General features: G+C 47.6%; 1 protein-coding gene across 8 annotated transcripts in view; it reads left to right on the top strand.

Annotated features, from left to right (window-relative positions):
• LOC129710524 (rap1 GTPase-activating protein 2-like) overlaps positions 1-21,054 on the top strand; it is a 340,168-nt gene that overhangs the window by 238,237 nt on the left and 80,877 nt on the right. For all 8 annotated transcript variants that reach the window (XM_055657552.1, XM_055657545.1, XM_055657544.1 and 5 more), the window contains one exon: positions 2,290-2,374. In XM_055657552.1, coding sequence (XP_055513527.1) covers positions 2,300-2,374 — 75 coding nt within the window. In that variant the 5' untranslated portion in view covers positions 2,290-2,299. The remainder of the gene's footprint in view (positions 1-2,289; positions 2,375-21,054) is intronic.

Genomic DNA, 21,054 nt, shown 5'->3' with positions numbered 1-21,054 from the left:
AGATTCACCAGCCTCTGACGAAAGAAATTCCTCCTCATCTCCTTCCTAAAGTTACGTCCTTTTATTCTGAGGCTGTGCCCTCTGGTCCTAGACTCTCCCACTAGTGGAAGCATCCTCTCCACATCCACTCTATCCAGGCCTTTCACTATTCACTTCCACACTTCGGAATGGACGGATATGGACCACGTACAGACGGGGGAGAGTAACTTGCCATCTTGTTCAGCATCAACATTGTGGGCCGAAGGGCCATGTTCCTGTGCTGTATTTGTCTAGGTTTCCCCCACTAGCTCTGTGGTTCGATCCCTTTACTGGGAGGGTAATACAGAGGGTGACACACTTTGTGTAGGATGGAACTGCAGATGGTGGTTTAAACCGAAGGTAGGTACAAAAAGCTGGAGTAACTCAGCGGGACAGGCAGTATCTCTGGGGAGAAGCAATGGGTGATGTTTCAGGTCGACACCCTTCTGAGAGTCAGGGGAGAGGGAAACGAGAGATATAGACGGTGATGTAGAGAGATATATAGGAAGGATGTCAACAAAATAGAGAGAGTACAGAGGAGATTTACTAGAATGTTGCCTGGGTTTCAACAACTAAGTTACAGAGATAGGTTGAATAAGTTAGGTCTTTATTCTCTGGAGCGCAGAAGGTTAAGGGGGGACCTGATAGAGGTCTTTAAAATGATGAGAGGGATAGACAGAGTTGATGTGGACAAGCTTTTCCCTTTGAGAATAGAGAAGATTCAAACAAGAGGACATGACTTCAGAATTAAGGGACAGAAGTTTAGGGGTAACATGAGGGGGAACTTCTTTACTCAGAGAGTGGTAGCGGTGTGGAATGAGCTTCCAGTGGAAGTGGTGGCGGCAGGTTCGTTGGTATCATTTAAAAATAAATTGGATAGGCATATGGATGAGAAGGGCATGGAGGGTTATGGTATGAGTGCAGGCATGAGTGGGACTAAGGGAAATAAGTTGTTTGGCACGGACTTGTAGGGCCGAGATGGCCTGTTTCCGTGCTGTAATGGTTATATGGTTATATGGTTATATGGAGCAAATGATTGAAATATATGCAAAAGAAGTAACGATGATAAAAGAAGCAGGCCATTGCTGGCTGTTTGCTAGGTTAGAACGAGATGCTGGTGGGACTTGGGTGGGGGAGGGATGGAGTGAGAGGGAATGCCGGGGTTACTTGAAGTTAGTGAAATCAATCATCATACTTCTGGGCTGTAAGCTGCCCGAGCAAAATATGAGGCGCTGTTCCTCCTATTTGCATTTAGCCTCACTCTGACAATGGAGGAGGCCCAGGACAGAAAGGTCATTGTGGGAATGTGAAGGGGAGTTAAAGAGTTTGGCAACCGGGAGATCAGGTAGGTCCAGGTGGATTGAGCGGAGGTGTTCAGCGAAATGATCGCCCAGTCGATGTATGGTCTTGCCGATGTATAAGAGTCCGCAAGTGTAAACTGGGCTGGTCCAGGAATGCTGAGGCCCTGTACAAGAAGGGACAGAGCCGGCTGTACTTTTTGAGAAGGCTCCGCTCCTTCAACATCTGCAGTAAGATGCTGCAGATGTTCCAGTGCCATCTTCTTCGCTGCCGTGTGCTGGGGCAGCAGGGCGAAGGCTGCGGACGTCAATGGTGTCAACAAGCTCATCAGGAAGGCCGGCTCCATCCTGGGGGTGGAGTTGGATTCATGGGGGGTGGTCTTGGAAGGGAGGATGCTCCTCAAACTGCGGAGCATCTTGGACAATACAACTCACCCCCTCCATGGCCAACCTGAGGAGCACCTTCAGCAACAGACTGGTTCCACCAAGATGCAGCACAGAACGCCACAGGAGATCCTTCTTCCCTGTGGCTATCAAACTGTACAACTCCTCCCCCTTCTGTCGTGGGGTAGACTGATTCCCCTTCCCCCGACCCTCCCCAATCCCTTCCACTCATCCACCTTGTGTTTTATGTGGTATTTTGTGAGTGTGAAGAGGGATCTCCACCCAAAACGTGAATGATTCCTTCTCTCCACAGACGCTGCCTGTCCCGCTGAGTTACTCCAGCTTTTTGTGTCTATCTTCTGTTTAAACCAGCATCTGCAGTTCCTTCCTCCACATTGTGTTTTTGTGACTGTTGGCAGATTCATTTGCCTCCGGGGTTAAATAAAGTTCTACCGTATCATATCGTGTTTCCAAACCAATACGGCTTGGTTTGGTTTGGTTTAGTTTAGTTTGGTGTGTCCTTTGGTAAGTCTGGCCAGCCTCAGTGGAAACGCATCCTCACTCACCCATCTTCCTCTCTGTGTTACAGGAAGCAAGAGATGGCCAACGGAGCTGAGACGAGCACAATGAAACCTCACCTCTCGCCCCCTCACACCGCTCCCCCATCCACGAGGGTAGGTGGCTGCCGCCAAACTCCCCGTTTAGCTGCCTTACGCGCGGATGTAACACTCGCATGTTTTTCCGGAGCCAACAAATCCTTATTTGAATGAATGAATGCATGAATGGATGATTGAATGAATGAATGAATGAATGAATGAATGCATGAATTTATGAATGAATGAATGAATGAAATAATGGATGCATGATTGAATACGTTTTTTTGGCGAAGTAGTCACATACAAGGAATTTGCCTTGGTGCTCTGCCTGCATGTGACAACATGACATACAGTGACAGTTAGGAATGATACATAAAACATCAAACATTAATAATAAAACATTATTGATTAAACATGTGAATTAAATGAAATACGTGAGCAAAAGGAGGCTGGTTGCAGAGTAACTCATCGGGACAGGCAGCATCTCTGGAGAACGTGGACAGGCAACGTTTTGGGTTGGCTCCATCTTCAGACTGATTGGAATAGGGGTGGGGGGGGGGGAGAAAGCTGGGAGAGAGATAGGGGCGGGACAGTGGGTCTGAAGGAGGGTCTCGACCCGAAACGTCACCTATTCCCACCGATACATAGAGAGAGAGAGAGTTAGCTAAAGCTCTTAGGGCTAACGGAATCAAGGGATATGGGGAGAAAGCAGGAACGGGGCACTGATTGTGGATGACCATTTGTGGAATTCCCTGCCACAGAGGGCAGTGGAGGCCAAATCACTGGATGGATTTAAGAGAGAGTTAAATAGAGCTCTAGGGGGCAAGTGGAATCAAGGGATATGGGGAGAAGGCAGGCACGGGTTATTGATTGGGGACGATCAGCCATGATCACAATGAATGGCGGTGCTGGCTCAAAGGGCCGAATGGCCTCATCCTGCACCTATTTTCTATGTTTCTATGTTTATCATCACATTGAATGGCGCTGCTAGCTCAGAGGGCCGAATGGCCTCATCCTGCACCTATTTGCTGTGTTTCTGCGTTTCTTTTCCTCCACAGATGCTGAGTGGAAGTGGCAAAATATAAACAAGGAATGTAAACAAAAAAGTGCCGGAGTAACTCAGTGGGTCATGCAGCGTCTCTGGAGAACCTGGAGGGGCGACGTTTCGGGTCGGCACCCTTCAGGCTGATTGGAGTAAGGTGGAGAAAGCTGGCAGAGAGATAGGGGCGAGGCAAAGTGTGGGGAGTGATGGGTGGATACAGGCGAGGGGAGGGTTAACAGGCAGATGTTTAGACAAAGGCCAGAGATAAGAAGCAGATAAAAGACTGCGAGACTAAGAAAGAAGAGGCCATGAAAGGTGTAGCCAGAGGAAGGAACCAAACTCCTTATATTCAGTTTGGGTAGCAAATACCCCAACGGTATTCTCTACATTTAAGTAACTAAAGTAACTGAATGGGAAGTTCAGTAACTAACTTCCTCTGGCTTCATATTTCACATCTCTTCTCTCATTATCTCCTCGTCTCACAGCTTTTTATCTCCTTCCTTTCTCTGGCCTTTGTCATATTGAGTGCAGTGTAGGTTTACAAGGTTAATGCCGGGATGGCAGGACTGTCATATGCTGAAAGAATGGAGCGGCTGGGCTTGTACGCTCTGGAGTTTAGAAGGATGAGAGGGCATCTTATTGAAACATATAAGATTGTTAAGGGTTTGGACAAGCTGGAGGCAGGAAACATGTTCCCGAGGTTGGGGGAGTCCAGAACCAGGGGCCACAATTTAAGAATAAGGGGTAAGCCATTTAGAACGGAAACGAGGAAACACTTTTTCTCACAGAGAGTGGTGAATGTGTGGAATTCTCAGCCTCAGAGGGCGGTGGAGGCAGGTTCTCTGGATGCTTTCAAGAGAGAGCTGGATAGAGCTCTTAAAGGTAGTGGAGTCAGGGGATACGAGGAGAAGGCAGGAACGGGGTACTGATTGGGGATGATCAGCCATGATCACATTGAATTGCGGTGCTGGCTGGAAGGGCCGAATGGCCTATTCCTGCACCTATTGTCTATTGTCTATTGTCCAACCAACTGCACATCAAGCCACCTGTATCCACCTATCACTCAGCAAACTTGTCCCACTGCCACCTCTCTTCCGGCATTCTCCCCCCTACTTCAATCAGTCTGAAGGAGGGTCCCAACCCGAAACGCCACCTTTCAATGTCCTCCAGAGATGCTGCCTGACCTACTGAGTTACTCCAGCATTTTGTTTCTTTTTTAAAATAAAACAGCACCTGCAGTTACTTGTGTCTACCAAGACTGCCTTGAATTGGGAGCAACGAGTAAACTGCTGAAGGAACTCAGCGGGCCAAGGGGAGAGGAAGTGCCGACATTTTGGGTCGAGAACTGGAATCAGTTCCTAAATCAATCCTTGCCTGAATTTGTGTAGGAAGGAACTGCAGATGCTGGTTTAAACTGAAGATAGACACAAAAAGCTGGAGTAACTCAGCGGGTCAGGCAGTATTTCTGGAGAGAAGGAATGGGTGACGTTTCGGGTCGAGACCCTTCTTCAGACTAGTCAGGGTAAACCGAAACGAGAGATATAGATGGTGATGTAGAGAGATATGGAACAAATGAATGAACGATATGCAAAAAAAAAGTAATGATGGCAAAGAAAGACGAAGGGTCTCGACGCGAAACGTCGCCCATTCCTTCTCTCCAGAGATGCTGCCTATCCCCGCTGAGTTACTCCAGCTTTTTGTGTCTATCTTGCTTGAATCTGTAGAGTTTTGGAGAACGCACGGAATGTATGCTTTCTGCACAGAGGTTTATTATGTATAAGATCATGAGGATTTGAGAACCAGAGGACTTAGATTTAAGATTGAGGGGGAGCAGGGTGGGACAACTTGAGGGGCAACTTTCTCACACAAAGGGTGGTGGGTGTATAGAACAAGCAGAGGTAGTTGAGGCAGGTTGTATCACAACATTGAAGAAACATTTAGACAGGTACATGGATAAGAAAGGTTTAGAGGGATATGGACCAAATGCAGGCAGGTGGGACTCGTGTAGATGGGGCATGTTGGTCAGCATGGGCAAGTTGGGCCTGTTTCTACTCTGTATAACTCTAAGTGCAGAGTGGCACAAATGGTGACACATAGGCGCAGCGGGTAGAGCTGCTGCCTCACAATGCCACAGACCCAGGTTCGATTCCAACCTCAGGTGCTGTCTGTGTGGAGTTTGCATGTTCACCCTGCAGTGAGTGCCTGGAACACCCTGCCAGGGGTGATGATGGAGGCCGATGCGATCGTGGCGTTTAAGAAACGTATGGATGGGGCACATGGATATGCAGGGAATGGAAGGATGTGTAGGAAGAAACTGCAGACGCTGGTTTAAGCCAAAGATAGACACGATATGCTGGAGTAACTCAGCAGGGCAGGCAGAATTTGAAAAGTCTGAAGAAGTGTCTCAACCCAAAAGTCACCTATTCCTTTTAGTTTCGTTTAGAGATACATCGCGGAAACAGGCCCTTCGGCCCAGCGGGTCCGTGCCGACTAGCGATCCCCGCACATTAACACTATCCTACACCCACCAGGGACTAATTTTACACTTTTACAAAAGCCAATTAACCTACAAACCTGCACGTTGTTGGAGTGTGGGAGAAAACCGAAGATCTCGGAGTAAACCCACGCAGGTCATGGGGAGAACGTACAAACTCCGTACAGACAGCACCCTTAGTCAGGATCGAACCCGGGTCTCCGGCGCTGCATTCGCTGTAAGGCAGCAACTCTACCGCTGCGCCACCGTGACCGCCCTCCAGAGATGCTGCCTGACCCGCTGAGTTACCACCTCCCATAGTAGCAGCCCATGTTAAGGATTCTGTACGTCCCACAGAACTCTGGAGAGAAGGAATGGGTGACGTTTGGGGTTGAGACCCTTGTTGGTCTTGGCATCATGTACGGCACAGACCTTGTGGGCCGAAGGGCCTGTTCCTGTGCTGTACTGTGTTCCAAGTATGAGGGATGCGGATGATTTCTCATGATCGCAATCAGCCTCTCTCTTTATAGTCGCTGATCACACGCTGACTGCGGGGAACTGATTTGAGTCTGCTGAAGGGAAGCTAATTAATGAATGTGTTTTGGCTCTTTCTATTGACTCTTGTTATTCCGACAACTCCTCGCTTCCACCACCAGGCCATGATAAAGAGTGGCTTGTTTTCCCCACAATTAACCTTTACCAAATGACTCAGTTGGAAATGATTGGATTTTCTATAAAGTGTGTCTCCTCAAGTATGAGAAATGCTCTCAAAACATTTGTGTAGTAGCATAGAAACAGCACAAAGTGTGTCGGCAGGAACTTCAGGTGCTGGCTTTCGACACCAAAGATAGAGACAAAACTCTGGGAGTAACTCAGCGGGTCAGGCAGCAGCATCGCTGGAGAGAAGGAATAGGAGACCCTTCCTCAGACCCAGAGTCAGGGGAGAGAGAAAGCAGGCATGAAAAAGTTCAGGACAAATTGGAACCAGCTCCGATGACCAAGGATAGGTGGAGCCCACAATGGTCTATTGTTGGTTGTAGAGGAGGTGGGTGTGTATATACCCAGCTAACAGCTAACAATGGCCTGTTTCCTTCATCATCGTTCCTTTTTTGCATATCTTTAATTCATTGTTCGTTATCTCTCTACCTCTCATAGTCTATATCTCTTGTTTCCCTTATCACGAACCAGTCTGAAGAAGGGTCTCAACCCAAAACGTCACCCATTCTTTCGCTCCAGAGATGCTGCCTGTCCCACTGAGTTAGTCCAGCTTTTTGTGTCTATCTTCGGTATAAACCAGCATCTGCAGTTCCTCCCTACTACATGCACACATATGTATATTGATTTGTATATGTATATACAGTGGCTTGCAAAAGTTTTCATACCCCTTGAACTTTTCCACATTTTGTCACGTTACAACCACAAACGTAAATGTATTTTATTGGGATTTTATGTGATAGACCAACACAAAGTGACGCATAATTGTGAAGTGGAAGGAAAATGATACATGGTTTTCAAATTTTTTTTACAAATAAAAAACTGAAAAGTGTGGCGTGCAAAAGTCTTCAGCCCCCTTTACTCTGATACCCCTAAATACAATCCAGTGCAACCAATTGCCTTCAGAAGTCACCTAATTAGTAAATAGAGTCCACTTGTGTGTAATCTAATCTCAGTATAAATACAGCTGTTCTGTGAAGGCCTCAGAGGTTTGTTAGAGAACATTAATGAACAAACAGCATCATGAAGCCCAAGGAACACACCAGACAGGTCAGGGATAGAGTTGTGGAGAAGTTTAAAGCAGGGTTAGGTTATAAAAAAAATCCCAAGCTTTGAACATCTTACGGAGCACTGTTCAATCCATCATCCGAGTATGGCACAACTGCAAATCTACCAAGACATGGCCGTCCACCTAAACTGACAGGCTGGGCAAGGAGAGCATTGATCAGAGAAGCAGCCAGGTAACTCTGGAGGAGCTGCAGAGATCCACAGCTCAGGTGGGAGAATCTGTCCACAGGACAGCTATTAGTCGTGCACTCCACAAATTGGGCCTTTATGGAAGAGTGGCAAGAAGAAAGCCATTGTTGAAAAAAAGCCATAAGAAGTCCCGTTTGCAGTTTGCCACAAGCCATGTGGGGGGCACAGCAAACATGTGGAGGAAGGTGCTCTGGTCAGATGAGATCAAAATTGAAGTTTTTGGCCTAAATGCAAAATGCTATGTGTGGCAGAAAACTAACACTGCACATCACCCTGAACACACCATCCCCACTGTGAAACATGGTAGTGGCAGCATCATGCTGTGGGGATGCTTTTCTTCAGCAGGGACAGGGAAGCTGGTCAGAGTTGATGGGAAGATGGATGGAGCCAAATACAGGGCAATCTTGGAAGAAAACCTGTTAGAGTCTGCAAAAGACTTGAGACTGGGGCGGAGGTTCACCTTCCAGCAGGACAACGACCCTAAACATACAGCCAGAGCTACAATGGAATGGTTTAGATCAAAGCATATTCATGTGTTAGAATGGCCCAGTCAAAGTCCAGACCTAAATCCAATTGAGAATCTCTGGCAAGACTTGAAAATTGCTGTTCACAGACGCTCTCCATCCAATCTGACTGAGCTTGAGCTATTTTGCAAAGAAGAATGGGCAAACATTTCAGTCTCTCGATGTGCAAAGCTGGTAGAGACATACCCCAAAAGACTTGCAGCTGTAATTGCAGCGAAAGGTGGTTCTACAAAGTATTGACTCAGGGGGGCTGAACACTTTTGCACGCCACACTTTTCAGTTTTTTATTTGTAAAAAAATTTGAATACCATGTATCATTTTCCTTCCACTTCACAATTATGCACCACTTTGTGTTGGTCTATCACATAAAATCCCAATAAAATACATTTATGTTTGTGGTTGTAACGTGACAAAATGTGGAAAAGTTCAAGGGGTATGTAAACTTTTGCAAGCCACTGTATATATATAAAACAAAGGGATTCGAACAGTGGAACTAGCAGGATGACTAGGGTGGGGGAAGGGGCAGAGAGAGAGAGAGAGAATGCAAAGGTTACTTGAAGTTAGAGAAATCAATATTCATACCGCTAGGATGTAAGCTGCCCAGGCAAAATGTGAGGCGCTGTTCCTCCGATTTGCGTGTGGCCTCACTCTGACAGTGGAGGAGGCTCAGGACAGAAAGGTCAGTGTGGGAATGGGAAGAAGGGTTGCCAACTGTCCTGTATTAGCCAGGACATCCCGTATATTGGGCTAAGTTGGTTTGTCCCATACAGGACCGCCCTTGTCCCGTATTTGACAGCGACTACTCGGGTCGAGGGGACTGTCGGGTTGGAGCGCCGCGTCCGGGACCGCCTCACCCGTCCTGACGTAGTGCAGCCCATGGAGCGCAGCATCAGCGCCTCGCCCGTGGCCACGTCGCGCGGCCCGGGCCAAAACTCCTCAGCTGGCCCGCCGGCTGGGCTTTGTGTGCAGTCCAGCACCCGGGCCAACTCATCATTCACCCAGCCATGGCCGAGTCGGTCAACGAATTGCCGTCGGGAATTTGTCCCGTATTTTCACCTTTTGTCCCTTATTTGGGAGTGTGAAAGTTGGCAACCCTAACGGGAAGGGCATTAATAGATGTCGTTTGGGTCGGGAATCTTCTTCAGACCAGAGATTTGCCAGATGTTGTGTTACACCTGCAGTGCCCTATGCTGACATCCATGTAGAGCTATAGGCTGTGAAGACTCCATCTTGTGTGGTTGGTAGAATCATGAGCATGTTCTCAGTTTATTCCCGTGTTACCCCAGAATGAAATGAACTTTGAGTAAAGAAAGCAATCAGCACTTTAGATTTGGCTAACATGTTATTTTCTCAGCATTCTGCACATCGACAGCATCAGTAGATAGAGTGAGGGAGGTGTATGGTGTGCTTGCCTTCATTGGTCGGGGCTTTGAGTACAAGAGACAGGAAGTCACGATGCAGCTCGACAGGACCTTGGTTAGGCCGCATTTGAAGCATTTCCTGCAGTTCTGGTCACCCCATTAGAGGAAGCAGGTGGAAGCTTTGGAAAGGGTGTAGAGGGAGTTTACCAGAATGATACCCGGAGAGGGTATTAGCTACAGGGAGAGTTTGGACAGACTTGGATTGTTTTCTCTGGGACGTTAGCGGCTGAAAGGGGTATATAAAATGATGAGCGGCATAGATAGGGAAGACAGTCAGAAATTGGTCTCCAAATTCACCTCAGCCATCAACCGGGATTGACCAACAGACAGTGTTAGAAACACAGAAACGTAGAAATTTGGTGCAGGAGGAGGCCATTCGGCCCTTCGAGCCAGCACCGCCATTCATTGTGATCATGGCTGATCATCCCCAATCAATAACCCGTGCCTGCCTTCTCCCCACATCCCTTGATTCCACTAGCCCCTCGAGCTCTATCTAACTCTCTCTTAAATCCATCCAGTGACTTGGCCTCCACTGCCCTCTGTGGCAGGGAATTCCACAAATACACAACTCTCTGGGTGAAAAAGTTTTTTCTCACCTCAGTCTTAAATGGCCTCCCCTTTATTCTAAGACTGTGGCCCCTGGTTCTGGACTCGACCAACATTGGGAACATGTTTCCTGCATCTAGCTTGTCCAGTACTTTTATAATTTTATATGTTTCTATATGAATTCCCCTCATCCTTCTAAACTCCAATGAATACAAGATTGAACAATGTGAAGAAGGGTCTTGGACCGAAACGTCACCCATTAACTTCTCTCCAGAGTTGCTGCCTGTGCCGCTGAGTTACCCCAGCATTTTGTGTCTATCTTCGAACACTTTCACAGCAGGATAAGTCCAGGTACGCCTGACGGAAGCTCCCTCTTGTGTTTAATCTTAAAATAGCGGATTTTATCACGACCTTTCCCATAGAGATTTGCAGCACAGAAACCTGCTGATCCCACTACGGGTGCTGTCTGTACGGAGTGTACGGAGTTCTTCCTGTGACCGCGTGGGTTTTCCCTGAGTGCTCGGATTCACTCCCACATCCCAAAAGACGTGTGGATTTGCAGGTCAATGGGCTTGTAAATCGTCCCTAGTGTGTACGGTAGAACTAGTCTATGGGTGATCGCTGGCCGGCGTGGACTCAACGGGCCGAAGGGCCTGTTGCTGAGCTGTATCTCTAAACTAAAGGAAGCCAATAAACTAGTGTATGGGATGATTGATGGTCAACATGGACTCGACGGGCCGAAGGGCCTGTTTCCCTGCTGCTCGTCTAAACTAAACCAAACTAGTAAACTATGTGGACGTGTGATTGATTGTCAGCATGGGTTCGCTGGGCCGACGGGCCTGTTTCCACGCTATATCTCTAAACTGAACTAAACTAAATTAATAAACTAGTGTGAACGGGTGATCAGTGGTCAGCATGGACTCTGACGGGCCGAAGGACCTGTTTCTACGCTGTATCTCTAAAGTAAACTAAAAGTCGGTCCTCCAAGACGCAATGTGTTCGGGGTGACATCTATACGAAGGATATTGGTTTCTCCGAATGATAAGGTGATTCCCATTGACAGCAAACAAGATGTAGCACTGTACTTTGACAGTGGCAGTGCAGTGACACTAATATTTACCATCCTATGCTGGTACATAACAGATGGTTGCCTCATCATCTATATATCACCTAGGCTACGACTGAATACCTCGTTCACCATTCATAATGTGGACATTGTGAGTTAATTAAAAAGATATATGAATCTGAAAGATGCAATAATGCTGCTAATGAAATTGTCAAAAGCAATCCTACTGATGTACAGTATCTGCAGTAACAATGTAATAAGTAACAATGTAACAAGGAATAGTAGAATTAGGCCATTCGGCCCATCAAGTCTACTCTGCCATTCTATCGTGGCTGCTGGGGTTATGGGGAGAAGGCAGGAGAATGTTGAGAGGGAAAGATCAGCCATGAGTGAATGGCGGAGTAGACTTGATGGGCCGAATGGCCTAATTCTGCTCCTGAACTTATGAGAAAGCTTTTCGCTGTACCTTGGTCCACGTGACAAGAAACTTTACGTGTCACGGCAGTGGTCAGACATTACAATAATGATGGTTTGACTAAAAATCATCACCTTGTTGGGAGAGTATTACAGGCCTCAAAATAGTTAACGGGTATTACAAGAGCGAACTTGCCAGGAGGTTGCAGGCAGCTACAAGACTAATGGGGTTGTCACAGTAGTAGAGGATTTCATCTTTCCCAATATAGACAGGGGCTGTCATAGTGCAAAAGGCTTAGACAGGGCGGAATTTGTCAAATGTGTTCAGGAAAGTTTCCTCAGGCAATATGTAGGCAATATACATGGGACAGGGCAATGCTCGATCTGGTTCAGTTTAGTTTAGTTTAGTTTAGAGATACAGCGTGGAAACAAGTCCTTCGGCCAACCGAGTCCACGCCGACCAGCAATCCCCGCACACTAGCACTATCCTACACACTCGGGGCAATTTACAATTTTGCTGAAGCCAATTGTACCAGGGGTACATGGTGGTGCATCGTTAGAGTTGCTGCCTTACAGCGCTTACAGCCGGGTTCGATCCCGACTATGGGTGCTGTCTGTACAGAGTTTGTATGTTCTCTCCGCATGGGTTTTCACTGAGATCTTTGGTTTCCTCCCACATTCCAAAGACGTGCAGGTTTGTAGATTAATTGGCTTGGGATGACTGTAAATTGTCCCTAGTGCGTGTAGGATAGTATTAATGTGCGGGGATTGCTGGTCGGTGCGGACTCAGCGGGCCGAAGGGCCTGATTCAACGCTGTATCTCTAAACCAAACTAATCGATACTACAAAGCTGTACGTCTTTGGAGTGTGGGAGGAGGCCGGAGCTCCCGGAGTAAACCCACGTGGTCACGGGGAGAACGTGCAAACTCCGCACAGACATGCACCCGTAGTCGAAGCCGGCCTCTGGCGCTGCGAGGCAGCAACTCTACCCCTGCGCCACCATACCACCCCTCTTCGGAAATTGGGAGAGGCAATGAAAGTCCTCTGGAGCTGCTTCATGACCCCCTGACTCTCATCGTCGATGCCCCTAACAGAAAGATTTGATACTTTCTCCCTGTCATTGCAGTGAAGAAAGTCCTTGCCTTCATTGTAACCCCCTCAATCCCTCTCTGGAGTTGGAAACTGTTTCTGCCTTCGTACAAATGCCCAGAGGACGGCATCTGCATGTTAATCGTTTAAGAAGGAACTGCAAATGCTGGAAAATCGAAGGTAGACAAAAATGCTGGAGAAACTCAGCGGGTGCAGCAGCATCTATGGAGCGAAGGAAATAGGCAACGTTTAGGGCCAAAACCCTTGGGAAGGAAATAGGCAACGTTTCGGGCCGAAACCCAAGGGGTTTTGGGCCGAAACGTTGCCTATTTCCTTCGCTCCATAGATGCTGCTGCACCCGTACAAATGCCCAGAGAAATTCCTTGGGTTTCGGCCCGAAACGTAAACGTTGCCTATTTCCTTCGCTCCATAGATGCTGCTGCACCCGCTGAGTTTCTCCAGCACTTTTGTCTATCTGCATGTTCATTGCTGGCTGCAATTTAAAAGCTGCATGAAACTAATACATTATCTTGAGGAGATTTATGATGTCAATGATTTCCCAGAATTGATGAAATGTAATTTCAAACGTTTTACAAGATATAGTTAACTCTGCGTTTGTGGGCTCATTAACTGCGCTTGCTTTCCACCCAATAGTAACACATCACTAGAGTCATAGAGTGATACAGCGTGGAAACAGGCCCTTCGGCCAAAACTTGCACAACATGTCCCAGCTACACTAGTCCCACCTGCCCGCGTTTGGTCCATATCCATCCAAACCCATCCCATCCATGCACCTGTCTATCTGTTTCTTAAATGTTGAAATAGTCCCTGCCTCACCTACCTCCTCTGGCATCTTGTCCCAAACACCCACCACCCTTTGTGTGAAAAAGTTACCCCTCAGATTCCTATTAAATGTTTCCCCTTCACCTTGAACCCATGTCCTCTGTCCTTTCCATGTACCTGTCTAATTGTTTCTTAAACGTTGAGATAGTCCCTGCCTCACCTACCTCCTCTGGCAGCTCGTTCCATACACCCACCACCCTCATTTTCCTTTGAAATCATTTCCCCTTCACCTTAAACCTAGGTCCTTTGATCTGATTAGTTAGCATGCAAAACAAAGCTTTTCGCTGTGCCTCGGTAGGCGCGACAATAACGAAGTTAAACTTAAACCTAATCCCACCCTATAAACCTCAGGTAAACCATAGAAACATGGTTTGCCGTCCAGCTCCTTAAACCCATTCTGCCCTTGTGTCAATACGTCTCTCTGTCTCAATGCTATCGTGGGCATTTCCTCATCCCCACCCTTACATCTGGCCATCCGCTGTTCAGACGCAAAGTCATGCGTTTCACCCTCATGAACGCCGTCCAACCTTATATTGCCACATCCCTATCTTTTTGTCTCAGATCCCCAGCATCTGCGGTATTTTGCTCTCTGCTACAGTTGTTGGATTTGTTCAAATTAATGAGAAGAATCAGTCTGACATGAAGAAGTGGGACTGTCTGGAGAGATCACATTTATAAATGACTCGGACACAAATGTAGACGGTTTGGTTCGCCGAGATTGCTCCGAGACACCGTGGGCCTTAGAGAGACCACACAAAATAACCTCCCTTCCATTGACTCCATCCACACTTCACGCTGCCTCGGCAAGGCCACCAGCATAATCAAGGACCAATCTCACCCTCTTCTCCCCTCTCCCATCGGGAAAGAGGTACAAAAGTGTGAAAACGCACACACCACCAGATTCAGGGGCAGTTTCTTCCCAGCTGTTATAAAGCAACTGAACCATCCTACCAACAACTGGAGAGCGGTCCTGAGCTAATATCTACCTCATTGGAGCCACTCGGACAATCTTTGATCAGACTTTACTGGACTTTATCGAGCACTACACGCTATTCCCTTTATCCTGTGTCTGTGTTACAGATGGAGCCTAATCCATGACACATACTAGACCACCCACCACATCTACGCCTCACGCTGCCTCGGGAAAGCAGTCAACAGATTCAAAGACCTGTCCCACCCCAGTCATTCCCTTTTCTCCCTACTCTCATCCGCCCAACGGTACAGCTATAGGGAGAGGTTGGGCAGGCTAGGACTTTATTCGTTGGAGCGCAGGGGGCTGAGAGGTGATCGGACAGAGGTGTATAAGATCATGGGGAGAAGCGATAGGGTGATACCCAGAGTATTGGAACCAAAAACCAGAGGACATAGGATTAAGTTGAGAGGGGGAAGATATTAAGGTGAGAGGGAACCTGAGGGGCAACTTCTTCACAGAAAGGTTGGTGGGTATATGGTACGAGCTGCCAGAGGAAGTAGTTGAAGCAGGTATTATAACAACATATAAATGACATTTGGACAGGTACATGGACAGGAAATGTTTAGAGGGATATGGGGCAAATGCAGGCATGCGGGACTAGCTTAGATGGGGCATCATTGATCAGATTTTCGTCGAGACAGGCCAGTGGGCCGGTTACTGTGCTGTGTGAATCTACATACGTGATGGCTTTCACCTTCAAGCTAGCGAGAGAGCTTTCGAAAAAAAGTGGAGAACAATAAATAATTCAGTGTTACGCTGACCTGCATAATGAGATATCGAAGAAGATAAATGGAGACTTAGCCTAAACGTGGGAGGCAGAGATATTTGGGAATGGAAGTCCAGAATTTAGGAATTTTGGCAGCTGGACCCAAGAATGTAGATGGTGGAGCAGGTAAATATAAGTTCAGAAGTTCAGAAGTTACAGGAGTAGAATTAGGCCATTCGGCCCATCGAGTCTACTCCACCATTCAATCATGGCTGATCTCTGCCTCCTAATCCCATTTTCCTGCCTTCTCCCCGTAACCCTCGACACCCATTCTAATCAAGAATGTGTCTATCTCTGCCTTAAAAATATCCACTGACTTGGCCCCCACAGCCCTCTGTGGCAATGAGTTCCACAGATTAACCACCCTCTGACTAAAGACATTCCTCCTCACCTCCTTTCTAAAAGAGCGCCCTTTAATTCTGAGGCTGTGGCCTCTGGTCCTAGACTCTCCCACCAGTGGAAACATCCTTTCCACATCCACTCTATCTAGATTTATGAAATATAGAGTCATAGACGCTCACAGCGCAGTAACGGGCCATTCAGCCCAGCCAGTCTGTGCAGACCACCCTCTCCCCACCCCCCACCCCACCTATAGTTTAGTTTAGTTTAGAGATACAGCGGGGAGCCAGGCCCTTTGGCCCACTGACCAACGATCCTTGCTCACTAACACTATCCTGCACACACCATGGACAATTTACATTTACACCAAGACTATTAATTTACAAACCTGTACGTCTTTGGAGTGTGGGAGGAAACCCAAGATCTCATAGAAAACCCACGCATGTCACGTGTAAATCCTGCCCCAGTTTGAGATATTGTTCCAGGAAAAGGCCCCTTCAGATGTGGAATGGTTTAGTTTACTTTAGAGATACAGCTCGGAAACAGGCCCTTCGGCCCACCGAGTCCGCACCGGCCCGTACATTAGCACTATCCCACACACTAGGGACAATGTACAACTTTTTCCAAATCCAATTAACCTACAAACCCGCACGTCTTTGGAGTGCGTATGTCTTTATCAGGATGCATCGCAGCTACGGTTTGGGAACAGCACCATCCAAGGCCACAGGAAATTGCAGCGATTTGTGGACGCAGCCCAGACCATCACACAAACCAATCTCCCTTCCGTTGACTCCATCTACACCTCACGCTGCCTCGGCAAGGCCAGCAGCATTATCCAGGACCAGTCTCACCCTGATCACTCCCTCTTCTCCCCTCTCCCATCAAGCAAGAGGTACAGAAGTGTGAAAACGCACACCTCCAGATTCAGGGACAGTTTCTTCCCAGCTGTTATCAGGCAACTGAATCATCCTACCACAACCAGAGAGCAGTGCAGAACTACTATCTACCTCTTTGATGACCCTTGGACTATCCTTGACTGGACTTTAGCTTTAACTGGCTTTACCTTGCACTAAACGTTATTCCCTTATCATGTATCTATCCACTGAAAATGGATCGATTGTAATCATGTATTGTCTTTCTGCTGACTGGTTAGCACGCAACAAAAGTTTTTCACTGTACCTCGGCACACGTGACAATGAACTAAACTAACTAACTTTGGAGTGCGAAGGTTTGGTTTCGTTTGGACATACAGTGTGGAAACAGGCCCTTCGGCCCATCGAGTCCATGCTGACCAGTGACCCTATAGACTAGTTCTATCTTACACACTGGGAACAATTTACAAGCCAATTAACCTGCAAACCCACACATCTTTGGGATGTGGGAAGAAACCGGAGCACTCGTGGAAAACCCACGTGGTCGCAGGGAGAAGGTAGAAGCACCGTACAGACAGCACCCGAGGTCAGGATCCAACCCGGGTCTCTGGCGCTGTAAGGCAGCGACTCTATCGATGCGTCACTGTGCTGCCCTTATCAAGTGTGTAGCAAGGTGGGACGACTGCGGTGGAAGTGACTCAGATGGGGCTGGAAACTATCAAGGAGGCAGAGGCCACCAGTTTAGACGGGAAGGTAACGAAACTCGGGGAGAAAGTGTAGGAAGGAACTGCAGATGCTGGTTTAGACCGAAGATAGACACAAAGCTGGAGTAAGTCAGCGGGTCAGGCAGCATCTCCAGAGAAATAAAATGGGTGACATTGCGAGTCAAGACCCTTCTTCAGTCAGGGGAGAGGGAAACTAGAGATATGAAAAGGCTATCGGTGCCGGCTCTTTGTTCTGTACCTTTTGATACCTCTAGTTCCCTCTCCCCTGACTCTCAGTCTGATGAAGGGTCTCGACCCAAAACGTGACCCATTCCTTCTCTCCATCGCTGAGTTACTCCAGCATTTTGTGTCTATCTAAGGGAAAAAGTGGACAGTTCATGTCAAGAAGACTGCTCGGTGGGATAAGAACAGTCTGTAACCTATGCTCCATCAGGACAGTCTTGGTTTAGAAATAAAGAACTGCAGATGCTGGTCAATACACAAAAGGACACAAAGTGCCGGAGTAACTCAGCGGGTCAGGCAGCAACTCTGGAGAACATCCAGAGGTGACGTTTCAGGTCGAGACCTTTCTTTCCATTGTGGATGTTCTCAAATTTAGTTTAGTTAGCTAGGTTTAAAGATACGGTGTGGAAGCAGGCCTTTCGGCCCCACCAAGTCGGTGCCGACCAGCGATTCCCATACACTGGCACTATCCTACACACTAGGCACAATTGGTTACATTTTATTTTTACCGAAGCCAATTAAACTACCAACCTGTACGTCTTTGGTGTGTGGGAGACAATATACAACAGACAATAGGTGCAGGAGTAGGCCATTCGGCCCTTCGAGCCAGCACCGCCATTCAATGTGATCATGGCTGATCATCCCCAATCAGTGCCCCGTTCCTGCCTTCTCCCCATATCCCCTGACTCCGCTATTTTTAAGAGCCCTATCTAGCTCTCTCTTGAAAGCATCCAGAGAACTGGCCTCCACCGCCCTCTAAGGCAGAGAATTCCACACTCATCACTCTCTGTGAGAAAAAATGTTTCCTCATCTCCGTTCTAAATGGCTTACTCATTATTCTTAAATTGTGGCCCCTGGTTCTGGACTCCCCCAACATCGGGAACATGTTTCATGTCTCTAGTGTGTCCAAGCCCGTAACAATCTTATATGTTTCAATGAGATGCCCTCTCATCCTTCTAAAGTCCAGAGTGTACAAGCCCAGCTGCTCCATTCTCTCAACATATGGCAGTCCCGCCATCCCGGGAATTAACCTTGTAAACCCACGCTGCACTCCCTCAATAGCAAGAATGTCCTTCCTCAAATTAGGGTACCAAAACTGCACACAATACTCCAGGTGTGGTCTCACTAGGGCTCAGTGCAACTGCAGAAGGAACTCTTTGCTCCTATATTTGATTCCTCTTGTTATAAAGGCCAACATGCCATTCGCTTTCTTCACTGCCTGGTGTACCTGCATGTTTACTTTCATAGACTGATGTACAAGGACCCCCAGATCCCGTTGTACTTCCCCTTTTCCCAACCTGACGCCATTTAGATAGTAATCAGCCTTCCTGTTTTTGCTACCAAAGTGGATAACCTCACATTTATCCGCATTAAACTGCACCTGCCATGCATCTGCCCACTCCCCCAACCTGTCCAAGTCACCCTGCATTCTCATAGCATCCTCCTCACAGTTCACACTGCCACCCAGCTTTGTGTCATCTGCAAATTTGCTAATGTTACTTTGAATCAGTTCATCCAAATCATTGATGGAAATTGTAAATAGCTGCGGTCCCAGCACCGAGCCTTGTGGTACCCCTCTAGTCACTGCCTGCCATTCTGAAAGGGACCCGTTAATCCCTACTCTTTGTTTCCTGCCTGCCAACCACTTCTCTATCCATGTCAGCACTCTACCCCCAATACCATGTGCTCTCATTTTGCCCACGGATCTCCTATGTGGGACCTAATCGGAGATCGCGGAGAAAAACCACGCAGTTACAGGGAGAGCGTACAAACTCCATACAGACAGCACCTGTGGTCAGGATCGAACCCGGGTCTCTAGCTCTGTGCCACCGTGCGGAGGAGAGGGAGTGGGAGTGGTTGAGAACGTTGGATAACATAGAACTGTGACCGATGATCGGCGTGGAGCCGTTGGGCCGAAAGAAGGGCCTGTCGTTAAATCGTTGAAATCGACTGTGCACTTTGAAAGCCTCGAAGGATGTCAAGCATTTAATGGGCGAAAAAAGGAAATCAGCCGTTTGCTCTTTAAATCAACCTCTGCGGCGGCAATTTGAGGCAATCTTTCTCTCAGCGTGAGTTGTTCCCACAGCAAACAAACTATTTTTCCACTTAGAGCCTTTCAACAAATTGCAACAAAGATAGAATTGGTGGCAGGCAGTGAATCTGAAGATGAGATCAAAGAGAAGGAAGGTCACGGTGATTGAACCATTTCGCAATTCCCTTTGTAATTCTGTCCCCATCCCACTGCTAATAATTACCGATGATTTCATCTCCAAATTCAGCTTGAATTAATGTACAGTGCATTCAGCAGTTTAGTCGATAACAAAGACCTGTCGATCATAAATCACCATCAAAAAGACGTCCTTCTTGCTTATTGATGACTCTCCTGCTCGACCCCGTCCCATTTGCCTGCAACCCCCAGCATCTCAGCACAAACTCCAGAGGACGTCAGCTACAAGGTTAAAACAAAAAAGCTGGAGAAACTCAGCGGGTGCAGCAGCATGTATGGAGCGAAGGAAATAGGCAACGTTTCGGGACGAAACGTTGCCTATTTCCTTCGCTCCATAGATGCTGCTGCACCCGCTGAGTTTCTCCAGCTTTTTTGTGTAACCTTCGATTCTCCAGCATCTTCAGTTCCCTCTTAAACACTCAGCTACAAGGTTGCCTAAACAAGAAGGTGAAACTCAAAGACAGACACACAATGCTGGAGTAACTCAGCGGGACAGGCAGCATCTCTGGAGAGAAGGATTGGGTAATCCTTCTTCAGGTCTACTGCTGCGTTTTGTGTCTACCCTCGATCTAAACCAGCATCTGCAGTTCCTTCCTACACAGGAGAAAATCAAAGTCGGACACTGTGAGAGACAGGACTTTGCGGCCAGCTCTTAGTTTAGTTTAGTTTAGTTTAGTTTAATTTAGTTTAGTTTAGTTTAGTTTAGTTTAGAGATACAACGCTGAAACAGGCCCTTCGGCCCATCGAGTCCATGCCGACCTGTGATCCCCACACAGTAACACAATCCCACACAGACTGGGAACAATTTACAATGATACCAAGCCAATTGGCCTACAGCCCTGTACATCTTGGGGGTGTGGGAGGAAACCGGAGCACCCGGAGAAAACCCAAGCAGGTCACAGGGAGAATGTACAAACTCCATACAGACAGCGCCCGTAGTCAGGATCGAACCCGGGTCTCTGGCGCTGTGAGCCGGCAACTCTACCGCTGCGCCACCGTGCCTGCTGTTAGTGTCGGTCGTTGTGAGTGCTTTGAGGTCAACAGAAGCAAGCCTTCAGGGCTGAATCTGCACGTCTTTGGTGTGTGAATGTCTTTATCAGGATGCATCACATCCTTGTTTGGGATTTATCCAAGATCGCAAGCAATAACAGAGAGTTGTGGACGCAGCCCAGACCATCGCACAAACCAACCTCCCTTCTATCGACTCCATCTACACCTCACGCTGCCTCGGCAAGGCCAGCAGCA

This window comes from Leucoraja erinacea, chromosome 28 (assembly GCF_028641065.1).
Source record: "Leucoraja erinacea ecotype New England chromosome 28, Leri_hhj_1, whole genome shotgun sequence".
Taxonomy (NCBI): domain Eukaryota; kingdom Metazoa; phylum Chordata; class Chondrichthyes; order Rajiformes; family Rajidae; genus Leucoraja; species Leucoraja erinaceus.
This window is presented reverse-complemented; position numbering and strand designations above follow the sequence as displayed.